Consider the following 12,492-nt stretch of genomic DNA (forward strand, 5'->3'; position numbering starts at 1 on the left):
TTTAATACCAACTCCGATGAGTGAATTGATTCTTATTTCAAACATTTTTACATTTCATGGTCCTAAAATTTTCTGTCATTCCCAGCTTGTGGTGGATCTGTCCTTCATTGTACTGCCCTTCAAGTGCATTTCATTCAGTTAAACAGACCCTATGGTTGTTGTTTTGCTTGCAAACTGAATTTATTATAGAATGATTTGTTTCTCAAAGTCAGAGTTTTAAGGGTTATTTTATTTTCTGAGGGTCTGTCTGTTTTCGAGTTAAAGCCATTTTCCTTCCATGACTATAGAGTTTATCTTCACAGGGTCCACATGAGCCTGAAGGTTATTCAAGGTCACTTAATTTGGTAGAAACTGTTTCTCAAGAGATTTAAAAATGAGGAAACAGGAGTTCCCTTTTAGTGTAGTGGGTTAAGGATCCAGTGTTGTCAAAAGAAGCCACAAAACTGCTTAGGCATAAAGCACCCTTTGGGGGCACAGGCCTCGACTACTAGGGCTCGTTTCTTTCCTGGTTAAACAACAAATTCCTCTTCATTGGTCAGAATCCATGCAATAGTATAACAGCCTCTTTCATCATATCTCTTTCCTTGAGAGATAAATGTATTGGTGAAGTAGCACAAAAATTACAATATACACTAGTTAAACACCCCAAAATTAGGAAGCCTGTGTTCTATGGTCAAAGTACCTAGGTTTGATGCTAGTTTTGATACATATTATTGGCTTTGCATAAGGCAAATTCCTAAGCTCTAAGTTTTTTTGCTGTTGTTGTTTTTTTGTTTCCTTATCTGTAAATAGGAGTAGTAATCACTTACAGTATGTTCTAGTGAGTGTTCATTCAGATAAAACTTAAAATGTACATTTTCAGTTATTAGTAAATATCACCATTCAAATTACTGTATCCAAATAGGGCATCTTATTAATTTTTGGGTTAAGGAGGTACCCAATATCTGCTCTGTCCAATATCTCTGCCAGATTTAGATTTAGAGCCTCTCTTTCTCTTTCTCTCTCTGAGAACCTTATAATCTTCTCTGGCACTGATGTCACCTCTGTTCTCCTCCCTGTTATCTTTCTTCTCACATTCCATGCAGCATTCTGAGTCCTGAAGACAAATACTCTTGCTGGGTTATACTGTATTATCTACCCATAAGCAACTCATTTTTCCAGGAAAAGAGCTATCCTTCATTGCCATATGCTGTGGATAATGAATTTTAACCCTTCAAGTCTCAGTGGTAGCTGTGAGACTATGCTTACAAATTTTAAAAATCTCTAGACTAAATTTATTACCCATTCTTTATTCATTGATTTATAAACACATGTGACTATGCATCCTTTCTAATCCTTTTCTAATATGTATTTTATTTTCTTTTAAACACGTTGTGCCTCCTCTAATGATACTATTTCATATATACCAAATTCAAGTTCTACACATTTTAATCTGGGCATTTTTCTTCCTCTTTTTCCAGTTTTATTTCCTTCCGCACACTGCCTCTTCCACAAGCTTTGAAGCCATATTTCATCCCACTGAGGCTATGCCTTTTCAGCATCTCTGTCCAGCCAACTAGTCAATATGCATTACATCCTTTCTACTTCAAAGTTCCAACCTTCAGTCAGAAGAGAGCCACAAGATAGGTAAAGAATGACTTACGATCAATAAGACCCAAAATGACCCCTTGATTCAACAGGTATAGAAACTATAGTTGCCATTTAAACCCTGTAGCTCCCACCACCCTACCTGCACCCTGAAGTCACTGTAAGGACCAATAAGATAAGGGGTTTGTTAGAAGTAAGGCATTAATCAAATGTAAATTATTATTATTTCCATCGTATAATTAATGGCAGAGATGTAATTCTTAGATCTTGTGATTCCATCCTATAGCACCAAGTTCCACTGCGGTTGACGGAGAAAACCCACCCCAACCATAGCTGCCTTAAAGAGAGTGCTACTCAATGGCCAATTTCATAAGAACATTCAGGAAAGCACAGGAAATCTCAGAAGCACTACTGATTCTCAAGAAGTACCACACAAATTCTAAGGAAATTTCATAGTTGGCTGGAAACTATAATGACTACACTCAACAAGAACATATATCAAGAAGCACTGATCTAAGTCTTGTATTACTTCAGAGGAAGTCATTTCATAGGGAACTCCTTCGTACTTTCATTGGTTGCTTTTTTTCTGAGATTACTACTTTACCATCATCCTCTTTCTTCAAGTTCTTTCCAGTAAAAAGAATAGATTTTTACTATTTAAAATTTACTGGTTCTGGCTTAGTTCCTGATGTGAGCCTCACCCATAGAGGTATACAAGCTTAAGCTTTTTAGTTTACACTGCTTTTGAGTGAGTACAAAATTATCGAAATCACACATAGATTTCTAAAGGACTGAAGGCAGTTAACATATCTTGCAAATTACTAGGAGATCTAAAAGGAGCATTAGAGAGAGCCTCCTTGCCTGCCCACTTGCATCTGTCTCAAGCATCTTAATAAATCTATTTCTTGCCTATCAAAAATAAATAAATAAAATAAAAGGAGCATTAGAAATCATTATACTTTAAGCTGATTATTCAAGAATTTTCATATGTTTATTCAAAAAATTTTTCAATGAAAAAAATTTCAACTCAGTTTTTTTTTTTAAATCATCATGCTAAAAATGTTAATTGTTGGAAAGAGAAGACCAAGTAACTAGCACACTTTCCATTTTAAATAATTCATTATCCTTACATTGATGGACATTAATGTCACAATAACTTATTGACATAATTTTGAAAAATTTTAAAATATAATGTATGATAATTTTGAAATTGATTTTGTGCATTCTAAAATCACAACAGTATTTGCGTGTAGTGATAGCCTCAGTACTTTATAAGATAGTTTCTGTTCACTTAAGAACATATGTGACTTGCATTAACTGTTTGGATTTAAAAAAAAAATCCTTCTAGCTACTTAAAGAACTATATTGTAAAGCGCAGCATTAAACACCCAGGTAGGATTTAGAAACACTCTGTCAGAGCATTTATAGCAAGAAGTGTCAGGCTTTGCCCAGCCATCCTCTATTTTTAAGGTTTATTTGAATTCAACAAGTACCGGATGATGGGTTAACTTACCCAGACAGTGAGTTTCAGGGCCACTCCAGAGCCCGTTGGCCAGGCATTCTCTAACATGAGAACCCACGAGGGTATAGCCCGTGTTACATGTGAATATGGCTGTGGCACCATACACTGTCAAGGTCCCTATCTTGTTCCCATTTGGAGGAAAGGACAGGCTTCCACATGAGATCACTACAAAGAAAAGCAAAACAAAGTGAATATTACTTCAGGTCTGCAGACCAGTCTTTTGTTCAAAAATGACAATCTCCAGTCTTCATTATCATTAAGAACACAGTGCAGGTGTGTCAGCGTAGAGTGAAGCAGATGCACCACCTGGAAAGCTTGATTCTCCCTCTCCTATAACCTTGGGATGAAAACTTCAAAATATAAAGTCCAAAATGGTATAAATCCCTCCCATTACGCATTGCTATTTTTTCACCCTCACAGGTAGCTAAGCTTTCTTTGAATAAATACACAGTATACAAAGATATTCACACTCAAGCAAATCAATCAAACAAGGTGGCTGTCTACTTTTCTGCCTACATCAATCACAAGAATCGCATCATAGTTACCAGATACCTATGTGTGTATAGCAGGAATTATGAAATGTGTACGGACTTTCCCAAGGCCATCAGCTGGTACAAAGTAGTGTGGAATTAAAGCCTAGGACATCCACAAGAGTAGAAGGGCTGAGTTCATTTTTTCTTTCATTGACTTGCATAATTTGTCGGAATCATGAGTCCATAAAACTGCTGACTATACAGGACATGTGCAGACTTTCTGAAAATTAAAAATATAAAATCTAGACCTTAAGTGGTTGTAGGTTGGATAACTGCAAGTCCCCAGTTTACGAGTATGCCCCAGCATAACTGTAGATAGTGGCTACTTAACCCACACAATTTCTCCAGCAGGGAAGATAAATGAAATGATCACTTTCATTATAGATATCTATTTTACCACCTGACCCCCTGTACATTCCAAATCCAACAACGTTTGAGCACAAAAAAAGTCAGCAGAATCTCAGGGGAGGAAGAAATCATAAAGCCATCAAGGCCAACTGCTCATCAAAGGCTTAAATGTCTTTTAACAGGTGAACATTAAAGTGTTTGAAAAACTCTTCTAAGAGGAGTGATAAAGAGTTCCTGCTGCACTGAGTTTTTATGTGTAAAGGGCTTAGGGCAAAGTCGCCATGTAGCTAAAAATTACCCAGTCCTTATTAACAATAAACTGATAAGAGGCAATAAAATGCAGTGATTAAGAGCACAGATTCTGACTGCAGGCTACCCAGATTCTGCTCCGCTTTGCCAGCTACTAGCTGGGTGACACCGGCCACGTTCTCAACATCTCTGAGTCAGTTCATCTCCTCAAAGTTAATACCAGCGCACCTGCCAGGTGTGCTCTGGATTCAAAGAGAGGACAAGTGAAAACAGTTACAGCAAGACCTTGTACCTGGTCAGGGGTGGGTCAGAGTCAGCCATCTGAGTGGCCAGTGAAGGCCATCTCAGGACCTCCTCAGGGGTCTGAATCAAAATCTGAAAACCTTGGCCAATAATTCAAGTAAAGAAAAATTTACCACTTAGACCAGTCTTCTGAATTAAGCTGATTTTACTCGAAGATACATATCCCTGACTCCATTTCAGACAGACAGACAGACATCCAGGAGATATGTGTTCTGGGGAGGTGCTGCTCACCAGAAATTTTGAAAGTCCAGATGTTGTTGTTGAGGGGGCCTTGAGGATTTCGTAGTTTCTGGGATTGCTAAACTCTTACAGGGTCATATCTTATGCATTTAGTGATATTTCTAACATGTTTGCTCTACCAAATGTCAATGAATTTTAGTGGGATTTAGATTTTTTTTTTACAATTAGTTATGAACTTTTCATTAAGCCTTTTCTCATAGTTTGAAGTTCACCTTGAGCCCTGATATTTAAAGATACACTTGCAACCATTCAGGATAATTGGACCATGTTTTGAAACCTCAGCTTTAGTCAGAAGGGTGTTAAATAGTGGTAAGCCCTGAGCTCATCTCCTCTTGGAGCTCCTGACACACTGTAAATGGTAGACCAGCAGATGTTCTATTCTTTTAGGCTCTGTTAAAAATATCCTGGTGATAAAACTATTTTAGGCTTGTCCTCTCCTAAGGTTCACCAGACTATAAAGAAGAACTAAGAGAAGAAAATTTTAGCTTTCCAGCAGCTGGATAATGGGGTCTCAGATGTAAGGACTTGGTTGGTAATACACCTGACACATTAATGAACACATTAATGAGTTTAGCAGCACTGATCTGGAAAAGCTCCCCTAACTGAAACAGAGAAATCCTCAGCCCTAAAGAATGAAAGACAAACAAAACCTTTGTCAAACATCCAAAAGAAAGCTTTATTTCCATGTTCCTCTTTCCTGTTAAGTTTTCAAGAATAAAGTCAATGTTTGCCTTTTCCTCTTCCATTAAAGGTGTAGTCACATGCACAGTCTGGTGTTTTCTATGAATTCCCAGAGAGTGTCCTGCACAAGGATGGGTCTTAAACAGAGAATGCTCTTCTGAACACACCCAGAGATCCCCCCAGCTCTGCCCCAATTTGCTGTTGATACTGTAGTATTTTCTCATTATTACTGTGCCTTCTCCAAGCCATTGCTTTTAAGCTTCTTTTCTTTTCTTCACTTCCACAATTATATTCATGCTGAAACACTCTACTTTGAAAAACAAATCATATTTTGTCATGCCATTTCTCAAACTCATCAAGTCAGCATTTCCATCTGGAATATGCATATTTTTTTTGTGAGTATGACAAATAAATAAGGTCAAAGTAGGTACTTTCAAATATGTTCTTAGTGAAAAAATCCTCAAAAACATGCAGATGGACAGAAAGCAACAAATACATGCCATGACACTCATGTGAAGGGAGCAGGGCTACTGATCATTAAGAAAAGGTTTGGAGGACATACCCTAGCTATATGAAGTATGTGAAGGCATGCTGTGTAGACCAGAGAGAGCCAAGATACCTGGATCAAGTCAAAAAGAAGGCCTTACTTAAGGTGAAAATGTCCAAACACACATGAAATCATTGACTCTGGGGTAGTGAGTGTCATTTGAGTTATTTACTGAAAGCTGGCCATTTATTTGTGAGCATATTATCAAGAAATTCATGTTTAGGTCATTCTAACTTATAACCAGTATCCACATGAAATGGGGTAAGAACGTCCACTCCATAGTCTCCTATGATACAGATGAAAAGTGTAGTCTGATGGATAAATACTCCCATAATTTTATAATCAATCCATGGAGACCTCCTAATTACACACAGAAGGTCATCAATGACCAGCCTGTCTATTTCACCATGTAGTTCAGGTACAATTGAAGAAAACTCTTAAGCAGCTATAAAAGAGGTACAGGATAGAATTCAGACAATGTTCTTTGGATACCTATGATATAAAAAAATCCAATTCAACTATCTATTCTGTTAGGTATAAAATTCAAAATGCAAATATGATTCCTTTTTGATTTATGAATTTCTGTGCTAGCCATTTTTCTCACTTTTTAAAGCAATGAGTCAAACACTAAAGAAATGTAAGAGGAAAATAGTAACAGGCTCCCACTTTTACACAGTCCTTGTGTTAGGGGGATGGTTGGGCACCTCCAGACACAGACTTTTAATTTTGCCTTAAAGTCATTTCTGGAGGGATAATGAGGGCTAGTCAGTTCTCAAAGAGGGTGGCTTGCCAGTCAACATTTCCAAAGTGGGACCAAGGTCTCCTGTGCTCTCCCTTCCTGGATCCTGGGCTCTTATGGACATGGTAGACTAGCTTGGAGCTGGAATAGCACAAACCCTAAAAAAAGTGGTGACTATCCCAGCTGACTTCATAGATATTACGGATACACTTAGAAGATGGTCAAGGGTTGTCTCTCATCTGGAGCTAAGTGGACAAGCAGAATTACCAGCCCTTAAGCAGGTCAATAACCCAAACAGGAGCTCCCAGGAGATCCTTGGAGAGATATTCCAAGATAAACCATGGAAAACAACATAATAAATAAAAATATAGCTGCTTAGCTATAGCAATAATTTGGGTGATAATACATTTGAAGATCCTAATGATTCAGTTCCAATAAAATGTAGAAAGTGACCTGGTGTTTATTCTCTGAAAAAAACTACCACAGAGAGGCAAATTAGGCTTAAAAAAATGTGCCATTTTAATTCATTTTAATTAGAAAAACTAAATAGCATTGAACTTCCTGGGTTTTATCATGCTCCCATTTAACAGCAAGGTATATACTATTACTGGGATTAATATTGGATTTTCCCACATGTATGTTGGGAAGATAGGGCTCATAAGAGTGAAATGTAATTTAAATATATTTTAAATGTAAAATGAAATGAAAATATGTTGTAGCAAGAAGCAACTAATATTATTTTTTATTTTTGTTTATTGTAGAACCTAGAAAATATTATGCCATTTTAAGGCTCTAAAATTTTTTTTCTCTTTATTTTTTGGCATGTAAAATGTTAACTTTAGTAATTTTCAATGTTCAATTGGCTGTGTTTTCTTAAATGTATATTATTAATTGATTTTTGAGAAAGTAGAGGGTTGCCATTGCATACAGTAATTGTCTGTCCCAAATAATAAAAAGTAATAATATTAAATATTAAACTAAATCTGGTTGTGAAAAATACATAAATAACACTAGCACCCCTAAAAATAAACATTAAAGAAATATTTTTCAGACAAACATTTGAATGCCTTCATTTATCAATTACTTTGCCTATTACTTGTGTGAAAATATATCTTAAAGCCCCTAAAACTTGGTACTTTGTGGTATTCTTCTCAAAATGTGATCCCTGAACTCCTTGTAAAACTTCACACAACATCACAGAACACAATGTTAGGTATCACAGTATCTAGTGTGACATATCAATGTTTCTACAAAGACAAAAATATCTTTGATAAATCGCTTTGTTAATGCAAAATTTTAAAAACATCGGTAGAGATAGAAATTAACTGAAAATACTGATAGCAAGTCTTTGAGGGGTAAGAAAACAAACAGAAAGTATTTGTTTGGTCACAATAGTAACCATAAGCTCTGTGTCAAATTTCCATACCCAACCACTCTCATGAAAAACATAATGCACCCTCCCAGGCACTTTGGTTTCTAAAATCATTTTCCACCAAAATGTCCCAGGGCTCCTTGGAGAATAGCTACTTCCACGTTTGGGTAAGGAAAACCCAGAATAAGCATAAAATAATAAAACATCCTTTTTTTAAATGAGAAAACAAGGATAATTTCTAAGATTCAGTGGGACAAGATGAAGAAGTAAGGTAAAAGGGACACCCCTCAGTCAAAAGCCAAAGTGTGACCATCTGAACTACAGACATTGATGAAAATGCCAGACCTGGGATGAATCATAATGGAGAGGAATATAAAAAAGAATGTGTCTGTGTGCATGTATACATATCTACATATATAACTGAATCATTTTGCTGTAAGACAGAAATTAACATTGTAAATCAACTATACTTAAATTAAAAAGATAGCAATAAATAAATAATAAATAAAAACACAAAACCAAAAAGCAAGCAAAGATTTCAGTGGAAGCCCCTGATCCTGGAAAAGACCACACATCCACAATGACATTCAAAAGAGATAAATAACCAGTGTGATAAAACAAACAATGCCCATCAAGGTGAGTCAATGAATGGCCTGACAATTTACAAATACATCTGTGGCCTGAGACAGCTGGAAAGCTCTCCAGGTCCAGGGATTGGTGGTGGTTGTCCATGGACCAAACCCAGTAGGAGAATCACCAGACCGAAGTACATTAAACTAGAGTCAGGAAAAGAGACTTCCTAGAGTTTCAGAAAGATGGAGGTAGAAATGCAATTCATGGATGGCAAAACCTAATTGATTTTGGTTTCTTTCACAAATGAGGGTGGAAATTTACTTCTAATGATTTTGTTCAAGAGTTGGGCTAGCCTGGTTGTTGTAAACACTCTTTTAACTAGAAGGTTGTCCCTATAAATGTAGATCATCCTGGAGAGGCAATTTGAGCCCTTAGCATAAAGGCTGTGGCAGGGCAGACACCCCTCCAGCATGATCCTCTCCTTGGGGTCACGGGCAAATGGAAAGAGGATGGAAAACTATAAAGAGACTGGGGTGTCTACACTGAAAGAGTGCCTGTTTTAAGACCCTGATTCCAGTTCGAAATTGACAAAAATGATGCTGGCTGGCAAAGCTTGAAATTGCAAAATATGAAGGCACCTTTGTGACTCTGTCTCCTCTGCTGTCCTTCTGACCTTCATGACTGAGCCTCCACACCATAACCTGAGCTTCCTGTAGACACAGATGTGGGAAGGAGGGCATTCATTCACTAGTCCAGACTCTTAACACAGGGAATTCAGTACCAATTCTGTAACCAGATACCAGGTCAAACCAGGACACTTGAGAATGATTTGGGAACCATTAATAAATAAGCATCAGGCAGGGCAGTTAGGGGTCAGGTGCTGTCCACAGCCTGTGAGCTCCTGGAGGTCCAGACCCTTCCTGGGTCGCCTTTGTGGTCCTGGTGAAGGGCTTCAGTGGGAGCTTAATGACCATTAGTTCCACTGAAAGTTGAATTACAATGTATGCTTATTATCACAGCCAGTGAAGCATTATTTCTTTTGTCTTTTTTCCATTTTTATCCTGGTTTATTCTTACTAAGCTGTGTATTTTATGAATTTGATAACCACTCTGCTTGTTTTTGTGCATGATAATTTCCTGTGAACAATCCACTAAAGATTGTATATTAAAAATATCTGAATTAAATAGTGGTCTGAACAATACTAATATTGCTTTATTTTTCTATTTATTCATATTTATTATGAAACCCACTCAGAGGCTTAACTGCTTATCTTGTACCTACAAGAATAATAATCTCCCTTTTCAAGACAGTCATTATTTGCAAGCACAATATCCTTAGCATAAATACTCCATTTCCCAAGATCCTAATTACAAGGTTTGAATAGGCAGTGTGTGCAATAAGATTGATCTTTTTAAACACAAGCCTGGATTTGTTTTTGAGCTGATCTGAAATACTTGAGTATTCTAATATTTCAACACTGGTAAAATATAACCATTAACAGGGAAATGACAGTATTTAACATTCAATGTGGCAGTCATATACTGAAGTATGTTGGATGAAAACACACATCCCTCACTGTAATGAAAAGGACTGTTATTTGGTGATGTTGCTAATCTACAGGACAATAGACTACGATCCCTTAAAAGGCAGGCCCCAGTGCCATCGGTGATTTAGGATGGCCTGGAGGTCAGAGCACTGGGCTACTCACCTCTGCATCTTGGCCTCTCTTCCCCTGCGCTCCACGTCCCATTAGCAAAGCACTGTACCAGCCTCTGGCCCTCCAGGTAGTAACCGGGGCTGCAGCTCAGCACCACCTGGGCTCCGTACTCGTTCAGGGAGCCTGACACCAGCCTCCAGGTCACATGTTCTGAGAGCTGGGCTTCGATGCCGGGGCAAGTGACCGCTGGAAGGAAACACACTTAGCATCATCACTTTGTTCTAAGGAATCAAGCTGGCCCACGCTCCTGGAAAGGGCCTGTTGTATGCAATTCATCTCACTGGTGGAATGGATGCCATTACCTGTCATTTCAGGCTTTCTCTACGACTCACGACCCACCTGGTTACCTGGAAGTGATACTGCATGTAAAACACATTCCACAACCTCACTGCAAGTGGGCTGGAAATCTCGTAGTGAGGTTACACGGAAGTCACTTCCTCAAAGTTATGAGGTTCATTTCGAGTTGAAGATGGTCATCAGGTAAATGAAGGCGTGCAGAGAAAAACTTACTTCTAACTTGTCTCTCTCCTTGGAAAAACTTGAAATAGCAAATAAGCAATTGAAAACCAGCTTACACCAAATTTTCAGAAATTCAGATGTCCTCAACCCCTTCCTCCCTATGAAACACACCTGTATAACACACGCTGCACATAGCTGGATATATTAACACACAAAGTCCTTCTGCACACTCCACAGATACTGCCCAGGAGAATGTTGAATGACCCTTAAAGGATATAATCTAGTCATACTCTAAGGAAAAAAACTAGAATTATAGCGGCTACTTAATAAAGAGCAGTGGCAACAATGGCAATAACAGTAGTTATAGTACAATAGTACTGGACTGGATCCAAGGGATCTATGAATATGCTGAAAATACATGCAAAATGTATTTTTTAAATGAACAATAAATTTTAAAATTAGTTTTACAAAGTTAGGAACCAGAAGTCTACTTCCCTAAATATGAAGCTACATGAGCTAACAGCCTTCACAGTCAGCTGTCCACAAAGATGACTTGATTGATTAATTTATTGAGCCTGGAAGAATTAGCTAGAGAAATCAGTCTTTTTCAGAATGATATTAATAAATGCATTTTACTTTAAAATTCTATGCTAGTTCATTATAATTGAATCAGACATATCCAAAACGCTACAAAAATCCCATTTAATCTTCTCTTCAGTAATTTACCATTACTCTGCACAGATAAACAGAAAAATAGACTTTTTTGGTATTATTACTATACTAATATCAATAAGGTTTAAATTGTGAAAAGAGTCTGCTAATTTAAAAGTAATCCTTAGATCTAGTTCTCTTAGGTATTTTTTAGATAAAACAATTATCCAAAACTTACATGGATATCCAAGTGTTTTACCTAGTACCACAAATATTTTTTTTCTCACCAGATTATCTTTAGAATTCCAGGCATGACTGCCATTTCTGAAAAGTCTTAATACCTTTAACCTTCTAAATCCATAACTCAATTCCAGTCCTACTGCATATTTCAAATAAATCCATTTCATTTCACCAAAACTGTGCTTCTAGAATTAACTTGACTGTTTTTAATTACTGAACTATGTTCTATAAACTCTGTCTCTGCCAAGAAGGATTCAGTGTTGGCTTACACAATGGAATCAGAAGATTTCTTCAAGCTAACATCATCCACAGCAGTGGTTTCCAAATTCTGCATGATTACCTCTCTCTTCATGAAAATGGTATTTGCTTGGCTTTGTAATTATCTGATTCTGGTTTAATTGTTTACTTGCATCTCTGTCTCTCGGCCAGGCTCTCAGCTCTTTTGTTGTAAACACTGTTGTTTCACAGTGTTTGTTGAGAATAATGTCTGACTTCGAGCAGATGCTGATGGCATAGTTCTATGCCTGTGTATGCAGTGTGTGTGTTGTCTGAAAAGTAACATGCCCCCCCCCCCGCAAAAAAAAAAAAGTTGTGGCAGCAAAACAAAACAAAAGCAAAGCAAAGAAAGTGAGGCAATAACAGTGCATGGGTGGAAATTGATAGTAAAAAGAAAGAAAAGTGAGAACTGGAATAAATATTTATCCAAAATCTACCTTCCCTTGGTTTATTAA

The 12,492-nt window shown here is 37.3% G+C and overlaps 1 protein-coding gene across 2 annotated transcripts in view; it reads right to left on the bottom strand.

The window, feature by feature from the left end:
• Positions 1–12,492, bottom strand: part of CSMD1 (CUB and Sushi multiple domains 1) — a 1,878,204-nt gene that overhangs the window by 61,481 nt on the left and 1,804,231 nt on the right. For both annotated transcript variants that reach the window (XM_084999785.1, XM_021075826.2), the window contains exons 51-52: positions 10,403–10,597; positions 3,101–3,274 (exon numbers count right to left, since the gene is read on the bottom strand). In XM_084999785.1, the coding sequence (XP_084855911.1) occupies positions 3,101–3,274; positions 10,403–10,597 (369 nt within the window). The remainder of the gene's footprint in view (positions 1–3,100; positions 3,275–10,402; positions 10,598–12,492) is intronic.

The sequence above is a fragment of the Sus scrofa genome, chromosome 15, assembly GCF_054392235.1.
Source record: "Sus scrofa isolate SSC_HxYL_T2T_F1_AM1 chromosome 15, Sscrofa_HxYL_maternal_Yorkshire_Landrace_v2.0, whole genome shotgun sequence".
In the NCBI taxonomy this organism is placed as follows: domain Eukaryota; kingdom Metazoa; phylum Chordata; class Mammalia; order Artiodactyla; family Suidae; genus Sus; species Sus scrofa.